We start from the raw sequence: 23,147 nt of genomic DNA on the forward strand, positions 1-23,147 counted from the left end.
TTGTTTATTTTGACATCTCTAATGGGATTGATAATTATATCCTCCACTATAAGTAGGAGGATACAATTATTGCAACACCTTGAAATATTTATTGGAGACCCTATATAGTGTGAATATTCACGTTCGGTATAAGAATCACGGTTGAAAAGTTAGTTTGACATATGAAGGTGGTTTTGGAAATGTGTACTAAAAGAACAAAACTACTATATTGGGTATAATTTGGTATTGCGTGAATAGATATTGCTTGAAATCTGAAATTTGGTAGTCTGGACATATGGAGGGAACATAGGCAACACATGTTTAAACAGCACACTCACGTTTTGTTTTACTGTGAAATCGTTTTACAAATAGTTTAATTTTATTATCAAAGTGTGTGTTCTATTTAGAAAATTAATGGCGCATTGTGTTCAGCGACGAAGCGCCTTTTTGGCTCAGTGGGAATGTATAAAAGCAGAATTGACGATTTTCCCGTGAAGATCAGCCGGAGGCATTGCAAAGGAAGCCATGCATCCAGAAATAGTTAAAATTTAGTGGATTTTATGGACTGGTGGCATCATTGCACCTCACTTCTTCAAAGATGTTGCGAATCGTAATGTAACTGTGAATGGTGGTACATATGGTGGAACTTTAAATACGAAATTTGAAATAATTCCGGTAAATAACGTCGCTAAAATCATGAAAATACCGAATATGGAGAGGTGCCAATATATGGGGCTATACGAAAACTTGGACCTGCATACAAAAATGTTTGTCAGTGTAGTACCCATTACGAAGTTATATGGGGGCTATACGAAAACGTGGACCGACATGGCCCATTTACGAATTAAAGATGCCTACTGGTAAACAATGCATGTATACAAAATTGTAGCCTTCTATCTCTATTCGTTCGAAAGATAGCATGATCACAATAGACAGACGGACATCGCTAGAACGTCTTAGAATTTTACCCCGATCCACAATATATATACTTTGTAGGGTCTATTATAAATATTTCGATGAGTTACAAACCGAATGACAAAGTTAATATACCCTCCATAGAATGGTGGAGGGTATAAAAACATACATTTTCATTTACATGCTAGAAATAAAGGAAATATCAAACACATCTATTATTTTCATGTGGATATTATCGACCGATTACATCGATAACGTTTACACGATAACCGATAAAAATGATGTTGATGACACTAACAGTCCTATATGTTTACATTCAGTTGCATTTACTAATAATTGTGTTGGTGGTTTAGTTTGTTTTACAAAAATTGTTTGTATTCTAGTAAAGTTTTCTTATTTCTTTGTTAATAATATTAAAAACAGCAATTAATCAAAGAAACCATAAAAATGTAAGTGAAAATAGTGTGGAAAAAGTGCCTAAAACAAGTGAAATGGGAATGAAAGATTTCATTGATGAAGATGCTGTTGCTTCATAGTCTGACGAATGTTTATTGTTTTTGTTGTAAATATATACAAAGTAGCAACAACAATAACCAGAAGTATATATACCGTGTTGTTTGTGTGTGTTTGTTTTTTTGTTTACAGTCAAACTAGGTTAAAGTGAATACCTGTTATAATGAACAATTTTTTTATTGACCCAACCTGTGGAATAGTGTTCATGGAGATGGTCATATTTTCACCACATCGGCTATAGATAACAAAATATACAGATCATACGAAAATATTATAACCCTGTTCCACTGTATATGTTAATGGAGGAAAAGCAGCAAGCAAGCATTCCCACAACATCTCGAGAGACAACAGAACACCAATCTTGCTTGGATGGCTGATTTTTTTTCCTTACTAAAATATGGAAATATGCAGACCGACCTTTTAATTATAAACAAAAAAAGAGAAATCTTTTGTGCATGAAATATAAACTAATACACAATACATTGTGGGAGCATCTGTGTGAGATGGGTATTTAAAATGAAAGTGAAATTCTAGGTATTGAAAATATTTTTTTAAATTTTTAAAAAAAAATTATATGAAAAATTTTCCAGTTTTGTTTATGGTCATCGCTACTTTCCACTGCACATTTGTTTGCCATGGCGTTGCAAACAATATGGTTTATTTGTTTTTGTTTTTGCGGCAGCTGTGTGATGGATGTGACCTCTATTACCTCTTTATTTAATTAACGTTGACAAACGAGCAAATTGATGAAATCATATTTATAGGCATCGCCACTGACAGACAACGCCATTCAACATCATGATCATCATCATCATTATTATCATTCATGATGGTCGATATAAACAATGAATTTTTATAGGTAGCTAACTATTTCAGAGTCGAGACAGTTCTACCTGCTATGTTATTCTATGCCTTGGAGAAATTTCATATCCCAAGGTTTATTACTGGTCCCTTGAAATAAAGTTAGGTATTTTATATTTTTTCTTAAATCGGCCTACTCTTCAAATGTTCAAATATTTGAAAGCCCATAAAACAGTGGGATCGGGTCATGACAGATTTACTGCCGCTTAATTTCGTCCACGTTAACAGGATGTTCAAAAGCTTGCTTAAAAACCCCCTAAAATCTGGCAAGAGGATGGTGTAGTTTTTGAACCTGGTAAGGGATTGGACTTAATTATGGAACTTATGGTCGTTGCCATGATAGTCCCTAAAATTCTGAACGACATGCTAAAAAGTAGAAGCAACAGGATTAGCTCTGGGTATATGATGTTACCAAAAGGGATAAAGTCGGTTGGTTTTATCACCACTCTTGTGGGTCACAACCTGAGGATCATAACTTATGAAAGATTTGAGTCAGACTGATATGCAGGTGCGACTTTGGGATCTTTTAAGCGGACCAAAATCGGGGAGTTAACACTTTTTTATACCCTCAGCCATTTGGCTAGAGCGGATATAAAGGGTGAGATGAAAAAACTGCAACCAACTTCAGACTGCTGTCATTTCTAAGTCACTCGTCCGACAGCTATTAAAATTATTCTAGTGACAGTTCATTATATAGTTTACTAGCGTACAAAAGCATTTTATGAGAATTCTCCAAAAAGAGTTATTGGTGATGGAATCCCGATAGCGTGATTTCTTTGTATTTGGCTGGAAAAACGCAAGTGGATATCGTTAGAGCACTCCAACATTAAAATGTGAATAAATCTTTTGTGTCTCGTACCGTCGCTCGTCACTGTGATACTGGTAGCGTAACCCGATGTCAAAGAAGTGGACGGAAGAAAACAGCAACATCAACAGAAATGGTTAGTAAAGAAGCGACTTGATCGAAACCCGAGTCGCAGTGGCAAAAAATGTCTCTTGAGCTGAACATATCGCAATATTCCATTCGGCAAATATTGAAAAATGAGCTCGGGGTAAAGTCATTGAAATTCAAAAAGTGCAAGAACTTACACCGCAACAGAAAGAAAATAGACTCAAAAGAGCTAAAGAGTTGCTCCGCTTGGCCGAAAGAGGTGTACTGCCGAATTTGGTTTTCTCCGAAAAGAAAACATTCGTTGTCCAGCAGTTTGTAAACAAATAAAATAATCGTTTTACTTGCCAAAGAGGTCAGCTGAAAATTTGTACCTTCGGTTGGCCACCAGTACTCAAGCGCCGGCCATGGTGATAGTGTGGGCCGTCATAACAGACGATGGTCGCTCTCCGCTCGTATTAATCGACCGTGGCATCAGAATAAATGCCGAATATTATCGCGAAAATATTCTGGATGGTGTATAAAAGCCTTGGGCACGCAAACATTTTGGCCGCAGACCTTGGAAATTCCAACAGGACTCAGCACCATCGCACTGAGCACGCGCCACCCAGGAATGGTTACAAAATGAGGTTCCTCGCTTCATTTCCAGCTCACAATGACCACCAAAATCTCCGGATACCAATCCGTTGGACTATTGTGTCTGGAGTATTTTGGAAAGCAAGGTTGGCACTAAAAAATACCAAAGTACGATCACCTCAAGCAGGTGCTGCGCCGGAAATGGGCCAAAATACCTTAGAGTAACATTCGGGCAGCGTATGATGGTTTCATTGGCCCTTTGAAGGCCATAATTCGTGCCAGAGGTGACCAATTCGAACAAATCTAAACTTATTCTAAAATTTGATGCCATTTCATACATTTTTTGCTTTCATTCATTGAAATTAAAAAAATATAAAAATTATGGCGTTTAACTTTGTTGCAGTTTTTTATCTCACCCTGTAGAGGGTCAACAGTTTGTATAATTAAAACAATATTCAAAATATTTTTAAATAATCGAACATTGGCTGGGGGTATACAGCTGTCCGCAAAACCAATTGATACTTTTTCTCTTGTTTTTTTTTTTTTTAATTTGAGCCACCACGATATTCCAGACTTCTTGAGTAGTTTAGGGTACCATCGAACCCTCCAACGATTCTTTCGTCATAGCTTATTTATGCATAGCATACTATAGGGTAATATTAAAATGTCATAATTCGCAACTAATATCTTTTGTTGCTATTGAATTATTACGTTCCCAATGGGTGAGTGTGTCTGCGTTTTTTTGCATTGGGGAGGTTTTTGTTTTGGCCATGAATTGAAACACGTTGAAACGTGTTTAAATCACAAAAGTTTACAAAACACACAAAAAAAAAAAAAAAAACTATGCCATTCCACCAACTCTGTGCGAGAAAGCATTTTACAATACAAGCCAACAAGTTGGAGAAATATTCGCAGTATTCACCTGCTGCCACAAATACATATTGCGAAAATTATAAATATGTACATACGTATGTGGCTTAGCATCTCATCTTCTTTATTTCAAAATATGATGTGATATGATATGATTTTGGTGATGAGAAGAAAATGTTCATTTAAAATGCCAAGCAAAAAGAACACCACACGCATAGCCGACGACGAATAGCCGTCAGAACTGAGTAAAGACATCAAATGCCGCTAGTCTATTATTCTCTAATTCTGTTTTTCTTTTGGCTTCTTTTTTTTTGTATCTTGCAAGACAATTCTTTGATGGGTTAGCCCAAGCTCCACAAACAACACCGCAATGAGCAGCCAGCCCAGTCATCATTATTATCGACCAGACCCAGACAGCTAACTGGCTGGCTGATACTCAGAGCTCAGACGCTCTGTTTGTTTGGCTTTTCAGTGCTCAAGTTTAGTTGTCTCTACGCTCGCCAACCGCTAACAACAAGTAACCCGGGGAATTGTGGAATAAGCGCTTAAACATTTGCTGTATGTACGGTTCGGTTCGGTTGGGCTTTAAAAAACGGGTTTTAATTTTATACCAACACCGTAAGACCAAAAATTCAAAATCGTCCAATACAATAGCAACAACAACAACAAGTATCTCTTAAGTATCTCAAAAAGACTTAAGACAGCAGCTAACGTTAGGTGGTTGTGTGGTGAAGTTGAAAGCAAAAAATAAAGAAAAAAATCAACGAAATAAGAATCTAAGTGAAAAGATTGTGATTCTGGGTGTCTGTTCTTTTTTGTGTCTGTCATCTACCACATCCGCATGTGCATGTGAAAAAAACGTACTTCTTTTGTTTTTAATTAACAGCTACCCCAAATTTCAAATACCACAAACAACAACAACACAGGAAAAGACAAGTAAAAAATTTACAAAAAAAAAAAAGAGTTACGAACCGTGAAAAGATTCACAAAAGAATTTCTAAACAATGATCTTCATTTTATTAAGTGATTGAGTAAACGAACGAGCAAACAAACGACCGACCAACCAACGAAAAAAGAAATTGTATAATTCTCGTTTTATTTTTTTTTCTAATGAAAAGATTTTCTAATTGTGCAATTGTTCTCTAATTGTTTGTCCCAAATCCAACCAGAAATATATAACTGTTTAGGTCTTAACAAGCTAAACAGCAAAAAGCGACAACGACGACGAGATTCGGGGAAAAAAGGTAAACATAAATGCCATTTTACATAACTTTGCCAGAGAAAAACCAGACAAAATGCATTCAGTTAGTCAGTCACACACTTCAAATACCAATACCAGTTCGGCAACTTCATCACCATCCATATATCTGATAGGGTGTACCATACTCTTGGCTAGTTATCCGTAGCTAGTTGGGGTTTAAAATCTTTCTTGTTACTGCCTTACCTATGAAAATCCAGTTGGTTATCATCAATTGGATTTCGTCTTCTTGATGCGGAAAAAAAGATCCAGACGGACGCCAAGTAACTGTTTTCTGGGATAACATAACATTGACTTAAATCATATAATTGTTGCGATAATGACAATGTATCGAATGTCGTCACACTTTGCGAGCGGGGCGGGGGAAATGTTGGTTTTAAAAACTAAATTATCGCTACAAATGTTGCATGAGCTGCAGCAAATGATGATAGGTTTTTTCTTTTCGAGTGGATAGCAGAAATTTATAATTATGTGTTTCACACAGCCGAATTTCGTATGACAGTGCTGAACTAAACCACAACAAAATATCATTATTAGATGATCAATGGAGTTTGGTTTATTGGGGTGCAATTTTCCTCTTTAAATAATTTTTTTTTGGCAAACCATTACGAACTATGAAATGTTCAAAATATGTAGTATACGTAACATAATTAGCTGTCATTTACAGGGTGAGATAAAAAAACTGCAACAAAGTCAAACGGCATTTTTTTTAATTGTATTGAGTGAAAGCAAAAAATGTCAGAAATAGCATCAAATTTTAGAAAAAGTTTAGATTTGTCCACCTTTTTCACAAATTATGGCCTTCAAACGGCCAATGAAACCGTCACACGCTGCCCGAATGTTGCTCTGCGGTATTTTGGCCCATTCCCGGCAAAGCGCTTGCTTGAGGTGATCTTGACACTTTTGGTACTTTTTAGTGCCAACCTTGCATTCCAAAATACTCCAGACACAATAGTCCAACGGAATGGTATCCGGAGATTTTTTGGTGGCCATTGTGCGCTGGAAATGAAGCGAGGAACCTCATTTTGAAACCATTCTTGGGTGGCGCGTGCTAAGTGCGATGATGCTGAGTCCTGTTGGAATGTCCAAGGCCTGCAGCCAAAATATTTGCGTGCCCAAGGCTTTAATACACCCTCCAGAATATTTTCGCGATAATATTCGTAATTATTTTTTGCCACGGTCGATTAATATGAGTGGAGAGCGACCATCGGCTGTTATGGCGGCCCACACCATTACCAAGGCCGGCGCTGGAGTTCTGGTGGCTAACCGAAGGTGCACATTTCCAGCTGACCTCTTTGGCAAGTAAACACGATCATTTTGTTGGTTTACAAACTGCTGGACAACGAATGTTTTCTCATCGGAGAAAACCAAATTCGACAATTCACGACTTTCGGCCAAGCGAAGCAACTATTTAGCTCTTTTGAGTCTATTTTCTTTCTGTTGCAGTGTAAGTTCTTGCACTTTTTGGAATTTCAATGGCTTAACCCCGAGCTCATTTTTCTATATTTCCGAATGCAATATTGCGATATGTTCAGCTCACGAGCCATTTTTCGGCCACTGCGACTCGGGTTTAGATCAAGTCGCTTCTTTACGTTTCGAATCATTTCTGGTGATGTTGCTGTTTTCTTCCGTCCACTTTCTTGATGTCGAGCTACGCTACCAGTATCACGGTATGGAGCGATGGTACGAGACACAAAAGATTTATCGACATTTAAATGCTGGAGTGCTCTAACGATAGCCACTTGTGGTTTTCCAGCCAAATATAAAGAAATCACACTATCACGCTTGAATTCCATCACGAATAACTTTTTTTCTGAAAAATTCTCAACAAAATGCCTTTGTACGATTGTGAACAATATAATGAGCTATCACTGGAATATTTTTAACAGCTGTTGGACGAGTGGCTTAGAAATGGCTGCAGTCTGAAGTTGGTTGCAGTTTTTTCATCTCACCCTGTTCTCTCCACCTTTGGGTAAAGAAAACATTTTTTATAAAAGTATCTGAACAATATCGTGGGTAAATGTGACTAGGATTATTAAAATACCAAATAACGGCGGGTATCGTTATATGTGTGCTATAGGAAAATGTAGTACTAAATATTCAATGTTCTGCCACCGGAGTTAGAACCCATTGCAAACTATAAATACCAATTTTTTAACAAGTCGGTGGCAATGTGGCAAAAATCTTTAAAATACAGAATATACCGTTATATGGGGGCTATACCAAAACTTGAACCTATATATACTGTGTTCCGCCAACGGAGCTAGAACCCATTGCAAACTACAAATACCATTTTTTAGACAAATCCGTGAAAAAATGTGGCGAAAATAATCAAAATACCGAATATCGGGAGGTACCGTTATATGGGGGCTATACAAAAACGTAGACCGATATATCTCATTTTCAATACCAACAATCCTAGACACAGACAGACGGACATCGTTAAACCGACTTTGAATTTTATGCTGATTATGAATTTATATACTTTATGGGGTGGGGTCAACGACAAATATTTAGGAATGTTACAAACGGAATGACAAAGGTGGCGGGTATAATTATCGTTACGAATGTTGAATGAGCTGCAGCAAATAATGATAGGTTTTTTCCAATGGATTGCAGAAATCTATATAATAATGTGTTTCACACAAACGAATTTTGGATGACAGTGGTGAACCAACTCTATCGGGGTCAATTTCCCCCCCTAACTAAATATATTTATTTTTTTGCAAAGCGTTACGAACTTTGAAATATTCGGTATACGTAACATAATTAGCTGTCATTTAGTTAAATTGACTTGCCAAACTTGGCTATCCAATAACTATTAAGTGTACAACTTAAAATGTCAATTTGTATACCCTCTACAATAGTATGGAAAGTGTATCGACTTTGTCATGCCGTTTGCAACGTTTTGAATTAAAGTAGAATACGAGATTTCTATTCTATTTCCAGACGCCAAGTAGAGGATTCTTGCAAGAATCATTGCCAAAGTCACTATTGTGCCACTTCTTTTAAGTAACTCTGAGATATTTCAACAGAACTGGCTAAATGGAATGGGGGTGCAATGTATCTAAGAAAATTTGGCCGGTTATCTCTAAAAAGAGGTCAAGGTCGCTCATAACCATTGCAAATCAGCCCTTAATAAGAAATCACAGGTCACTGTTACATAAAGATCATGACTTTCAAATCGGGTGACGACGGTACTGAGTACTGCTGGCTTTGTCAAGTCGAGAAAAGTTTGTAACGGTAGAGCACCTACTTTGCCACTGTCCAACTCCAACAGAACCAGCAGTTATTCTTCTTTTTCTCCTCAATTTATGATGAACTAACTAATTACGATATATGTTTTGAATTTGACACCTATGCAGGTCAAGTTCAAAGATGCGACGTCTAGATCCACGAATGCGCACAAATATACCGCACGATTATTAGGTTGCAAAAAGAAGTGGACCGATATATCTATTCTCACATAATAGCAATGGTTGGCAAAAATATTGACATTTGAAGAAAATCACTAACTTGGTTCGCATATTATGAGAGGTCCAATTATTCAAAATGTTTACCGAGGGCGAGGTATTAGAAGGAGTAGACTGATAAGTTCCATATCCATATTATACCTATATCTTAAGTTGTCGTGCACACAGATCGACAGACAGCTCGATTCCAAATATCCTGGAATGGAATTCGTCCAAAGACACCTAGAAATCTATATAATGATTCTTCGGGTTGGAGCTACCCACTTCAGAGCATTAAAATTAAGACCATTAACATCTTAATGGAACTCCGTACAACTCCACCTCACAATTTTTTCAAAGGCCGTCAAATCCATCCATTTTTTTTGTTAAGAAGTCCTTGTTCCTTCATAAATTTTATCACTGGGATTCTCCTCTACACAGAGGGCAATGTCTCTCAGCGTAAGCTTTTTGTATAACTGAAGATCTTTTCGAATTGGGTTGCAATCTTCGTATCTCCAGAGTCAGCCTTCGAGGAGAAGTGAGCGATGATTGTCTGTTTGTACTTAAGGCTTTAATTTTTTTTTCAAATTAATAGGGTTCTTATTTGTGTTAGCATTTCGACAATTCGATTGCGTTGCACTTTTTTGAATAGAAAAAAATGTAAAGGAAATATTTGAACTTTCCGAGATCCTAAAATAATCAAGTGACGAAATTAAAAAAAAAAAAAAAAACGGCTAAAACATCCGCACCCAACTAAGAACACAACGGACTACTTCTAAACATGAGTTACATGGGTAGAAATATTTATATCCTGATGGCTTCATTGAAATAACGGGTCTAGACCCTAGGTATCTTTAAAAGAAAACTTCTTTAGAATATTTGTATTCGATGGCATGGCTGGTTCAAAATGTTCAAATTGTAATATTTGGGCAGTATTGGTCCAATGAAAAAAATGAGGGGAAAAAAATGAGGGAGATATTATTCAAACTTGGCACATCGTAATATTTACTAGAACTTAGATGGGTCAGGTGTGAAAATGGACAATATTTGTGATCTGCCTTCAAACTCGGTACACTTCAATATTTTTGTTAATCTTGGAGCAAAAGTAAAAAATATTCCATTTTCAGAGAAGGAGAATATATTATAGGCAATTCCTTCTCCAATAGGTAAGTCTTACATAGAAAACTATTGGGTACAGCTTGCAGTGGGCAGTGTTGTCGCTGTAACACATGGAAGTTATGATTCCACTCCACAATTTTAAGGCCAGGTTTCTAATTAGAGTTAAGAGACCTTGTTCTCTTCCAAGATAGTGTTGGCCGAATTATCTTCGAAATTTTCACGGATTAATGGAGCTTGAATTGATTGCACGTCCCCAAAAAGATTATGTATATATAAATAACTTGTGAAATGCTGAGGGAATATATCTGTGAGAACCTCGACTAAAACTTTTTGATATTCTCTTAGAATTTTACTCTAATCAAGACTGTATATTTTGGGTCCACAATGTTAATATAGACACGTATCAAAGGTTTTGGATTAAAAAAAACATTTGGAATTTGCTTTACTTTAAGAAACTCATTATCTCAACCTATCAACCTAATTTCCCCAGGCTCATTGTAACTGAAACAACGGAATGAATGCTTATAATCATTTCTTTCAATAAAAAGTGTAGCAATGGCTGGATGATCTTCAAACGTTTGTTGTTTTTCGCATATGTCATTAACACAAAAAACATTTAAAAAGTTAATGTCGTTCTACATTTCTGGAAAATGGGACATGACACTTAATTACAGCTAGAAATACAATTAGAAATGCTAATGGCCCACTGAGTTGGGTTTGCCATGCGTTAGGTACGGTGTGACATTCATTTATCACAAGAAGATGTGTTGAACATATTTTAGATGGCTTTACGAAGACCTAGAATCTAGAAAAATAATATTCACCTTACATTTTCATTTCTTTCCTTACAGACATAATCAAGTGTAAATGACGACTCCAACAACAACAAAATGCCCAAAAATCGCACTCTGATATATTTGCTATTGCTTTTGGCAAACAGTGTCTTGATCATATGTAAGTATAAGTGTTCTACGGAGCATAAGAGTCTTGGATATAAATGTCTGGTTTTTTTATCCTACAGGTGAAACAAATTTTCCACCCGTATTCCGCCATGTCGATAACAATATTATTCTATCGGAAAGCACACCAGTTGGTACAGTGGTCTACAAACTAGAAGGTTCCGATCCAGAGGGTAGCAATATTACATTCGGTTCCATTGGTTCGGAGCATTTTGAAGTGGATCCGATATCGGGAAATATTACCTTAATCAAACCACTCGATCGTGAGGAAAAGGATAGTTTGACATTTCTAATAACCGTGAGAGATCAAGTAAGCGAAGAGAGGGAATCGGAATTGGATAATATTGTACAAGAAACTGTTACCTTTATAATATCCGATGAGAATGACAATGCACCGGAGTTTGTTAATGTAAGGGGAAATAAATTAGGTGTATTTTTCAAAATGTTAATATTTCTCTTCTTCTTAAAATAGACGCCCTATGGCGTTGATGTCTCTGAGGATACTCCCGTGGGCACCACAATATTCCGTAATATTTTGGTGAAAGATCGCGATATTGTTGGAGAAAGCTTAGATATAAAATGTATTGCCCAAACACAATCACCTGATGCCTGTGAAAAGTATGTTTTGAAAAAAAGTCATTTCCTTTTCTTTTGTTTTCTAAAGATTCCCTTTTCATTTCCGTTTTAGATTCCATTTGGATGTTGTAACAAGTGAACCAACTGTCCTTACAGCCAATGTCATATTGAATCAAGCTTTAAATTACAATCAGCGTACTATTTATCATTTTATAATAGAGGCTACGGTAGGTATTCCTAAATGCCAAATGAGAACAAGAATAATCTGAAAATCAATTCTCATTGACTTTTCTAGGATGGAGTACATCAAACTCAAACTCATTTTGAGGTACGAGTCAAGGATATACAAGACAAACCACCGGTATTTTTGGAATATAAATCAAATGTCATTGACGAAGATGCCCCCATAAATACATTGGTTTTGAAAATCCAAGCAAGGGATGGTGATACCGGAGAGCCAAGGAAAATAGTCTATGATCTGGTGACAAGTGGGTTCAATTGATATTTTTTTTTTAAATACAGCATTCGTAACCATGTTTATCCCCTTAGACCCCATGGACTATTTCCTATTGGATGAACATACCGGGGAATTGCGTACCGCCAAACCTTTGGATCGCGAAGCCTTACCTGACGGCTCTGGCATAATGAAACTCATTGTGCGAGCCAGAGAAGTTGTCAATGGCACTCCAAGCAATGATCCCATGGAGAGCAGTACCACCACAGTGACCATTACAATACGCGATGTAAATGATTCACCACCCACCTTCAATCGCAAAGAGTACGAGGTATCCCTGCCAGAGAATACAGCAACTGGCACCCCCTTGGCATTGGATATGAATGTAACAGACAGGGATGTTGGCATTAATTCCAAATTTTCTCTACGTCTCGATGATGTTTCGGATGTTTTCGATGTGGAACCTAAATTCGTAACCGGTTTTTCTCAAGTTCACATAAGAGTGGCCAATGGCACATTAGACTACGAAAATCCCAATCAAAGGAAATTTATTGTCCTGGTTATTGCAGAGGAGACCGATACAAATCCTAAACTCAGTTCCACGGCAACCATAACCGTATCGGTTTTAGATGTCAACGATAATAAGCCCATGTTTGAAGAACAATCCTATTCAGCCTCAATATCCGAGTCGGCATTGCCGGGTCAATATATTACCACAATAACGGCCAAGGATTTGGATTCTGGCAATTATGGAGATGCTGGCATACGTTATAGTTTATCGGGCAATGGAGCCGAGTTGTTTGACGTCAATGAAAAAACCGGTGTTATTACCCTGGCCGATTGCCACAAGAAAGCACCGGCGGGAAATCAAAGACGTAAACGGCAATTGGAAAAATATCTGATGAGCTATCATGGCGATGAAACAGCAGAAGAACAAGAAGTTAAAAATGATGCCACATTTGAGTATAAAATAATCAAGCCACCAGCCACGGATGTCATGGTAGATGTCAACAATGAATTAATGCCAGATCAGGTGGAAGCGCCCAAAACTTGTTTGGATTATGAAACGGAAACTACATACTTTTTGGCCTACAATGTAAGTGGGAAGATAGGCAGTATAACTTTCTTTACTTTAAAATTGTAATTTTAATTAAAGGCCAGGGATGATGAAGGTCGAGGTCAAAACACTGTTGTATCCCTGCGTATTTCGGTGACAGATGCCAATGATTCACCGCCCATCTGTGAAAGTCCACATTATCGGGCCTCTGTGGATGAGGGTTCGCATGTCTTCGATGCTCCGCTGTTTGTAAAGGCTCGAGATGCGGATACTGTGTCAGATATTACATATAGGTAAGTTAGATTAATTTACAAGCAAGACCTTTTTATAAATTTTGTCTGTTTTTTTCTGTTTAGCATCATTGGCGACAAACATATCCAGGAGACATTTGTCATTGATAAGGAATCGGGACAAATTACCATTCGCCCCAATGCCACCTTAGATGTTACCCATTTAAACAATGATAATCTTGTATTTGCCGTAGAAGCCAATGATGGCCTTTACACGGCAAATTGTATGGTTAATGTGACGGTGCGTGATGTCAACAATCATAAGCCACGATTCCTATCCGACACCTATCAGGCTGTGGTTGAGGAAAATTCCGAAATTGGTCGCAGTGTGGAAAAACTAGAAGCTGAAGATTTGGATTCGGGTATAAATGCCCAACTGAAGTAAGATTTATCGCTTTTGGGGATTCGATAGAGAACTCGAAAGAAAAACCCCCATTTCTTGCGTGTTTTTGAAATTGTGAACTTGGTGTTTTCCTTTCGATTCACATTCGTATCGTTATACAGGAACAGACCCCTAACTTTTTCATATCTTTTAGATATCGCATACAACAGGGAAGTTTTGATGATTTTCGAATTGATGAAAACACTGGCGAGGTGTTTGTATCACGGAAACTGGACTATGATAAACGCAATACCTATGAAATTGAAGTCATTGCCATGGATATGGGTACACCAAGTCTATCAGGGACAGCCACCTTGACAGTAAATATCATGAATAGCAATGATAAGGATCCATATTTTACGCCAGCCACCCAGCATGCAGAGGTGAGTGAGAAGAACTCTATATTTTTCAAATATGAAAATATTGCTAAAATATTTTAGGTCCGTGAGGATACCCTTGTTGGCACCGTTTTCTACACATTACTAGCCATTGATCCTGATGTCTCGTCTCGTGATGCCTTGGAATTTGCTGGTGTTAATATAACCGCTGTTGACAAGGACGGCAATGAAGTTGAAAACAGTGAACAATTCAAGGAATATTTTACCATCACCCGCAGCGGCAAAGTTGTGGTCAATAAAAAGCTAAATCGAAATCTGTTTGCGGTGAGTTTTTATCACAAGAAAATTTAAATATTTCAATAATCATATATATATATCCATTCCAGGTGATAAGAATAAATGTACTGGTCACCGATAGTACGGCACCCACTGTCCAACAAGGCATGGGTCTTTTGATCATACAAATTATCGATGTCAACGAAGTTGCTCCGGTATGTATTTGCATAATTCAATTCAGTTTAATTGTTTTTATGAAAAACTCATGATCTGGAAGTGACTCAAATGATTCATGGCCACGATGTATGGGCTTCTTAAGGTGTTGATAGAAATCGGAGTAGATGTTTCTGGGGAGAAAATAATATTTTTATATTTGGCAATATTTGAAATAAGATACTTACAAGGTGCCAATGGCTATAACAATTTTGATTGTCATTGCCGTTAGAAATATAACCAATATGCTAACCTTACTGTTCGTTGTGGGTGCAAAGTAATATAGCGTCAAATAACCCAAAACAACTTCAATGGAATTCAGAAGTATGTGATCAAAGGCTTGGGCCAACAAGGGAGGTATTAAGAGTTGTGGCAAGGCCTCTGTTAATATGGGGAACCTAGAAATTGCATATAAAGAAATTGCATACGATTACAGAAGTGAGGGGATTATTATTAGAAAAAATGCATTCCTGCAAGTCCTTTGTTTTCATTCTATAACAGCAAAAGGGTTGATATGAAAAAAACTGCAATAAATTTTATCCAATATTAAAGATAGTGATAAGGCCGGGCAGCAATCCTATCTGACAGCTAAGATTGTTGTCCTTTTTAAAACCAAACCGAAAACTAACCAAGAATTTTTCCAACTTAAAAGACAATAAACCCCAAAATTTACTCAAAATGCCAAAAAATCCCAAAAATTGTTCCAACTTACAAGGCAATAACATTAGCCGCCAATGTCATGTAACCAGCCAGAAATTTAGACACAAGAAACAGGGAAACTAGCCACACCAAGACGTGATGACACAAATGGAATGAGGAGCCACAGGGTTTTGATAAATAAATTTCCACCTTTTTGATATTGAAGTTCTGGGAATGAATTGATATTTTCTTCATATCCCTTCAATACATACCTCCTCTAAATTTCTTTGCAAACGATAGGGATTTAATGTTGTGGCCTTAAACATAATCACAAAAAGATTTAACGATAAAATTTTCAATTTTTCCAATTTCATGGCCGAAAAAAAAAATTAAACAACAATTTTTTATTGGGTTCCAAGATAATTGTAAAATTTGAATCGAAAATACTTTGAGTGGGATAAGGTATAAAAATATGTTACAAAAGAAGGAAAGTCCCAGTAAGACCAGAAACCTTTCCAGTGTAGTTTAAAAATACATGATTACTTTTCATAGTAGATGAGAGCTTATCAGAGAAGACCATATGGTATTATTATTTATAAAATTTGGCAATTTTGACCCCCCACGTCTGTCTAAAAAGATTTCTAAGTTTTGGAATATCAAAGGACCTTTCAAAAATGGGAAAAATCTTTTCAACGAGGAGTAAAATGTCTTCAGAAACTCTTGAAAATTGCCAAAAAAAATCGCTTAAGGAAGAGGGATTTTTCAGAGAACGGACATTTTTTCATAGAAAATGAAGGAGTTTTTTCAGGAATAACCAAAAGGTTGTTTCCAAGAAGACACAAACCAAATAATATTGAGAAAAGGTCAGAATATCCTCAGGAACCCTAATATCGTTTTCTTAGACGCCCCAAAGATGTATTATAAGACGACTTTAAGGCTTAGACTTAATGGTAGAAAAAAATCTACTAAACGATATTCAAAAGATATTATCATAGGGAAAAAGCCATACACCGAAGTAGGCCGAAATCCTGATCAAAGAAGCCCAAAAGGTCTACCTATTGATTGAAATATTGAAATTTCTCCTGTTCTAGTGGTTTCTCCCTTAACAACAACAGAGATTTTGTCATCAAAAATTCTTGCAAAACATGTAGAGCCAAAAGATCAAAGCGTTTTCCGAGATAAATAAACATTTTCCATTTTTCTCTTTTCTTTTGGCAGAAATTCAGTTTACCCTGGACCCCCGAAAATCCAGTAATCAAACTTCAAATGGTCGAAGAACAACCGGTTGGTACAGTCCTGACAACACTACAGGCCTACGATGAAGATTCCACGATTGGAGAATATGATATTTCGGAAAATGATTATTTCGAAATTAACAAATCGTCAGGTGTGGTAACACTGACCAAACGTTTGGATTATGAAACAATAAAGGAGGTGAAATTTATTGCCACCGTCAGTGATACAGGTGTGCCACCGTTGACATCTACGGCCGATGTCATTGTGGATATCATAAATCTTAACGATAATGAACCACAGTTTACACAAAATGAATATTATTTCAATATAACGGAAAATTCCCCAATTGGTACAGTGGCGGGGAAGGTGGAAGCATTCGATAAGGATTTGGGAGCCTTCGGAGAGGTGACATATTCCCTGATAGGAGAGAACAATAAGTATTTTACCATTGATTCGTACACGGGCAATATAATGGTGTCGAATTCTTCAATTTTGGATCGAGAGAAAGTAAAGCAGTTGACATTGACGGCGGTGGCAAAGGATAAGGCGCCGACCACAGTTCAAAAATCGACTTCAGCGGCGGTAAGTTGTGTGGCAAATTAGAGATGGATAAAGACTCAAACGAAATTTTGTTATTCACAGATATATTTAAATGTTTTGGATGTCAATGACAATGCCCCGGAATTTACCCAAAACGAATACACCTCCACTGTGGCCGAAAATGCTGCTTTAAATCCCCCGGCAGCGGTGTTACAAGTCAAGGCTTTCGATTTGGATGAGGGCATATTTGGTGATGTTCGTTATGTTATCATTGCCGGCAATGAAGAGGGCCTCTTCCGCCTGGATGCTCAAACTGGTATTTTGTATCCAGCCAGAAGTCTTAATGGACAGAAGGGAGTCTATGAATTGACAATATCGGCAAGAGATACCCAAGGCTCGGGCACCATGGAGGCCACAACCAAGGCCATTGTAAATGTGATGGGAGTTAATCAACATCGTCCAGTTTTTGTGATACCAGCTTCATCGAATGCCACCATTGAAATACCGGGGGTAAGATTTAAAAATGGGATTAATTAATTAAAAACTTCATTGTTTTTGTGATTTCTTCTTCACAGGAGGTTGTGCCCAAGGATTATCTCATATTAACGGTCAAGGCCTCCGACAATGATACCGATGAAAACGGTAGAATCTTTTATCATTTGCAAGTAAAAGATCAAAATCTCCAGGAAACCGAGGAATTTAAAATTGATGCAGAAACCGGTGAACTCAGGACCAACAGTGATCTGCAGCGCAAGGAAAAGGCCAAGTATGTTGCTTTTTCTTTTCCATAACTTGTGTTTTCAATTGATGATATTGTTTTTTCTTCTTTTATTTGTTAGCTATGATTTAATTTTGGTCGCCCAAGACAATGGCAATCCCAAGCCATTTGAAACGTTACGTTTCCTAACCATCAGTATTATTGATGCCAATGAAAATCGTCCCGAATTCCCAGATGCCAGCAATCCCTACAAGATTTCCATAATGGAAAATAATGAGCGTAATATAAAGATTGGTAAAATCCAGGCCACAGCCCGTAACAAACACAACAAGGATGTCTACTACTATATGCTGTTGGGCAATGAAGATGGAGCCTTTGCTGTGGATAAGGCAACGGGAGATATTTATACAAATAAAACCTTGGATAGGTAAGTGGGGAGACAAATAAAATACATATATTTATATCCTCAGCCATAGGGCTATGTAGGGTGTATGTCATTTGGGCCAAAACGAGCTTATCTGTAGACCCTTTGATTGAAATCCATTTTAGAGCATTTGAAGTCGATTTAGAAGTGTCTGCCACTTTGATTGGTGAGACGATAACTTTCGAAGGGAATATCCGATGTCATCCTGACTTTGTACATCGTAGTATTTTTATCAAACTTAGATCTATTTCGGAGATGAGCAATATCGGTCCACTCCTTCTATATCGGTCCACTATCCTATCTCCCCCACAAAAAAAATTGAAAGAAAATAATTTACTGTACAGAAAGAGAAAGGATAATCCAATTTTGCTTCAACTTTGCAAATCCTAATATTTGCATCAGTGCTAGGCCAGGAGCGAAAATGGACAATATCGGTCAACTCCATCATGTACCTCCCTCACAAAGGGTCAAAATTTTGAATATCCATGAAGCTCATAAAACGCGAAATTAACATCCAATTTTATTCAGACTTGGTACATATCAATATTACCATCAACATAAATATTACCAAAGTTATAAAGATGATAGTGATCGGCCCATTTCTTCTGGTATCTCCCCACAGAAGGAGGGAAAACCGACTGATGCTATTTAACTTTTTTTTTTTTTTTAAATAATTCTTTTGATTTTTTTTTTACAGAGAAACCACCGATTTCTACACCCTTTACATATTGGCCAGTATTAAACGCGACCTACACATATCAGATGAAGAACGTGCTTCTTTCTCCATCAAGACATTAGATCGTGATAATACCGTGGCTAAGGTGCTCATCACAGTTCTAGATCAAAACGATAACCCACCTATATTCGAAACGGATATATATTATGCTGGCGTAAATGCAAAATCTCCAATTGGTACTATTATTAGTACGGTAAATGCTTCGGATGCCGATGCTGGAAAGAATGCCTATATTGAGTATATGATTATTGCCTCAAATCTCTATAAATATGGAGCTACCAAGAGTACGGGTTCCATAGTGCCAAGTCCATTTGCCATTTCGCCCGAGGGCCGAGTAACGACGGGAGCATTTGTGGCCGAGTATAATCAAGATCGTTTTGAATTGGAAATTGTGGCCAAGGAAATGGAGAAACCGGAACGTGTGGCTCGCACCAAAGTTATTGTATGTCTTCCGGAAGCCTTCAATATAAATACAAATTAATTAAAAACAATTCTTTGCAGGTTTGGATATATGACTACAGTCAATTGGTGCGTGTTATACTATCACGACCACCCGAGGAGGTCTACCAACAGCAGGAAGAAATTGTGGCCGAATTGCGCAATGCCACCCAACATCGCATTATTGTTGATGAAATACGTTTCCATGTGGATTCCATGGGTAGGATACGCATGGATTGGTCGGATCTGTATTTCCATGCCGTTGATCCACAAACTCAACAAATATCAGCTGTCGATGAGATTTTGAAAGTCATTGATGCCAACTATGATTATTTGCGGGTAAGTCAATTTTACTGAGAGGGAGAGAGAGAGAGAGAGAGAGAGCGATTACTGTGTCCAGATGTTATCAAATGTCTTGTTGTTTATTTGAAGGATTACTATGCTGGGTTTGCAATTGAAAATGTCGTTCCCGCCTACATAACCATTGTCCAGGAGGAATTTGATTTGGCCGTGGCCGGTCTGGTGGCATTGGTAATTGTGCTTTTTGTGGGTGTTGTTAGTTTTATTGTCTTATGTTGTTGTCTAAAGCATTGGTATGTTTGGAAAAAATGTCTTTGTTTTTTGTTGTTATTTAATTTGTTGTTTCCATTTTCCAGGAATTTATCTGTGCCAACGGAAAATCGCCGCAAAGAGGCTCTCATAAAGAAACAAATTATTGAAGATTTGAATACAACCGAGAATCCCCTGTGGATTGAACAGTAAGTGTTAATTTGTTTATTTTTCTATTAAGCCGTTGTCACAGCGATTAGTTAACCCTGTTTTAAATACAGGGTGAGATAAAGAAAACTGCAAAAAATTATAAAAAAAAAAATTTCAACTAAGCCGTTTTCACAGCGGTTAGTTAATCCTGTTTTAAATAGAGGGTGAGATAAAAAACTGCAAAAAATTCAAACGCCATAATTTTTAAATTTTTTTAATTTTTTCAATTAAAGCAAAAATGTCGGAAATAGCATCAAATTTTAGAATAAGTTTAGATTTGTTTGAATTGGTCACCTTTGGCACTAATTATGGCTTTCAATGGAACCGTCACACGCTGCCCGAATATTTCGGCCCGTTCGGTATTTTAGCCCATTCCCGGCGAAACGCTTGCTTGAAGTGATCGACACTTTGGTATTTTTTAGTGCCAACCGTGCTTTCCAAAATACACAATAGTCCAACTGATGGGTATCCGGAGATTTTGGTGGCCATTGTGCCCTAGAAATGAAACGAGGAACCTCATTTCGCAACATTCTTGGGTGGCGCGTGCTGAGTGCGATGAGGCTGAGTCCTGTTGGAATGTCCAAGATCTGCGGCCAAAATGTTTGCGTGCCCAAGGCTTTAATACACCCTCCAGAATATTTTCGCAATAATATTCAGCATTTATTCTGATGCCATGGTCGATTAATACGAGCGGAGAGCGACCATCGGCAGTTATGGCCGCCACACCTCTTTGGCAAGTAAAACGATCATTTTGTTTGTTTACAAACTGCTGGACAACGAATGTTTTCTCATCGGAGAAAACCAAATTCGCAGTTTACCACTTTCGGCTAAGCGATGCAACTCCTTAGCTCTTTTGAGTCTATTTTCTTTCTGTTGCGGTGTAAGATCTCCAATTTTTTGGAATTTCAATGGCTGTACACCGAGCTCGATTTTCCCTTTATGATATCGGATAAATTTGCATAACTAGTAAATTCTTGCAGGTTCTGGAACAGACCAAATATAATGAGCTGTCACAGGAATAATTTTAACAGCAGTCGAACGAGTGGCTTAGAAATGACAGCAGTCAGAAGTTGATTGCAGTTTTTTCATCTCACCCTGTACTTAAATTAAATATAAATGTATTTTTTTTTTCTTTCAGAAAATTAAAATTATATGAAGAACAAGAATTGACAATGCAAGTCTTTTCGGAACCCGATCACATTTCCAATTCCGATATACAAGTAAGTAGAGCAATATTTTCGTTACCTAGTTTTTTTGGTTCTTAGTTAAGAATATTTCCACAGGGTCATATGGACCATTGTGGTTCGATGGAACAGCAGCATGTTGTTGACAATACATATGCCACAATACAGCCACGTAATCATGTTGGTAATTCTGGTGGTATGGTGGGCGGTGGTAATGGACAGCAACATCCCAATAATGGCGGAGGACCAAGTAGTCATGGCCGTATGGATCCGCATATGAATGATTTTGCTGATTATGCCACTTTACGCAATAACAGGGTACCTTCGGTAAATTTTTGCTGACATTCTTAGGTGATGTGACTAATTTTGGTGTATTTTCTTCTTCTTTTTCTTATTTTTAGATGTTTGAATTTACGGGCTCCACATTCCAGGCACCAATTAGGGATGGTGATGATGTTGTCACCGAATTAATATAAAAACACAGACAGGCAGGTTATATACCACAAAAAAAGCTTATAGTATTAGGCGCAGCTAATCAAATAGAAAACATATTCAAAATACATACATACAAATATCTTATGTTATTGTATGTAATAAGCATACTGAGATTAGCTTAAATCATCTAGTGACAACTGAGCAGCTTTTTCGGCAACTAAAGAGAAAATATAGAAATATTTTTACATTTTTTGCTATACAAAAATTATATGTAACGCCGCAAATTGACGACCATGAGAATTGTGACAATAAAAACATAGACTTATATAGAAATCATTATGTCCACAATTTGAATTTTTTTGATAAATGGATTATTTATAATAACATGAGTAAATCGGCAGCAATTTGTTAAACAATTTTTTCGGGATTTTGTCTTTTACTCGAATAATCCATGTTGTTTTCATCATCACTATTATTCTCATGAAATCCCGAAAAAGTGATTTACAATATGTAGTCGAAATAAATCATGACATTTTTTGATACGAATATACAATATATATACACAGTAGCTATAATAAGCTGTTTAAAATATATCTCTATTATTGAAAACATATTAAATGAATATACATATATTTTGTTTATCCCCCTCTACTTATATTTAATTGTAAGCTATTATTTAATTTTATAGAAATCTATTATTACTAACCTTAAGGTAATAGCCATTCTTGCTGTATTTGAATATTTTCATTTATGTATAAATTTAATAAACTAATTTAGTTATGAAGTCTATATTTAGTTAGAATATAAAAAAAAAAACACTGTTTATGCTTTAAGTACAAATTATTATGCTTCCAATGAAAATGTCCACAAAACTAATTTAAAACGCTAATAAGGAATTCATATAAGTTTGTGCGTATGTATTGATACAAAAAATATATGCAATAACATTTATACAAAAAACAACTATTTTTAAAATCCTTTGGGTACCGATGATAAGTCACAATTTTAAACCGATCGAAAATTAATTTTGCGTGGGATTAGATTTTAGGACAGGGCAAAAG

General features: G+C 36.9%; 2 protein-coding genes across 11 annotated transcripts; one reads left to right on the forward strand and one right to left on the reverse strand.

Annotated features, from left to right (window-relative positions):
- The first annotated feature begins 1,191 nt into the window (after positions 1-1,191).
- LOC101897638 (cadherin-87A) lies at positions 1,192-23,049 on the forward strand. Of its 7 annotated transcripts, XM_059118150.1 has the most exons (24): positions 5,086-5,221; positions 5,773-5,847; positions 11,284-11,386; positions 11,454-11,800; positions 11,864-12,009; positions 12,080-12,194; positions 12,263-12,455; positions 12,517-13,517; positions 13,578-13,771; positions 13,835-14,149; positions 14,305-14,533; positions 14,591-14,812; positions 14,875-14,979; positions 16,835-17,434; positions 17,495-17,902; positions 17,968-18,158; positions 18,232-18,537; positions 19,232-19,712; positions 19,772-20,047; positions 20,141-20,301; positions 20,365-20,466; positions 21,606-21,687; positions 21,751-21,978; positions 22,053-23,049. In XM_059118150.1, the coding sequence occupies exons 3-24, from the start codon at positions 11,323-11,325 to the stop codon at positions 22,125-22,127; spliced, it is 5,841 nt and encodes a 1,946-aa protein (XP_058974133.1). In that variant the 5' UTR covers positions 5,086-5,221; positions 5,773-5,847; positions 11,284-11,322; the 3' UTR covers positions 22,128-23,049. The 7 variants fall into 7 exon arrangements, with proteins under 7 accessions (XP_005185006.2, XP_005185008.2, XP_058974134.1 ...); XM_005184949.4 differs by lacking the exons at positions 5,086-5,221; positions 5,773-5,847 and adding an exon at positions 1,192-1,343; XM_005184951.4 differs by lacking the exon at positions 5,773-5,847 and having other exon boundaries at positions 5,078-5,221.
- LOC109612846 (uncharacterized) lies at positions 14,803-16,056 on the reverse strand. Of its 4 annotated transcripts, none has more exons than XM_059118158.1 (5): positions 15,889-16,056; positions 15,690-15,844; positions 15,607-15,621; positions 15,231-15,375; positions 14,803-15,111 (listed from the first exon to the last, which is right to left on the reverse strand). In XM_059118158.1, the coding sequence occupies exons 1-5, from the start codon at positions 15,988-15,990 to the stop codon at positions 15,079-15,081; spliced, it is 450 nt and encodes a 149-aa protein (XP_058974141.1). In that variant the 5' UTR covers positions 15,991-16,056; the 3' UTR covers positions 14,803-15,078. The 4 variants fall into 4 exon arrangements, with proteins under 4 accessions (XP_058974141.1, XP_058974139.1, XP_019892815.2 ...); XM_059118156.1 differs by having other exon boundaries at positions 15,166-15,375; positions 15,889-16,035; XM_020037256.2 differs by having other exon boundaries at positions 15,166-15,375; positions 15,690-15,826; positions 15,889-16,033.
- Positions 23,050-23,147: the final 98 nt, after the last annotated feature.

This window comes from Musca domestica, unplaced genomic scaffold, assembly GCF_030504385.1.
Source record: "Musca domestica strain aabys unplaced genomic scaffold, Musca_domestica.polishedcontigs.V.1.1 12, whole genome shotgun sequence".
Taxonomy (NCBI): domain Eukaryota; kingdom Metazoa; phylum Arthropoda; class Insecta; order Diptera; family Muscidae; genus Musca; species Musca domestica.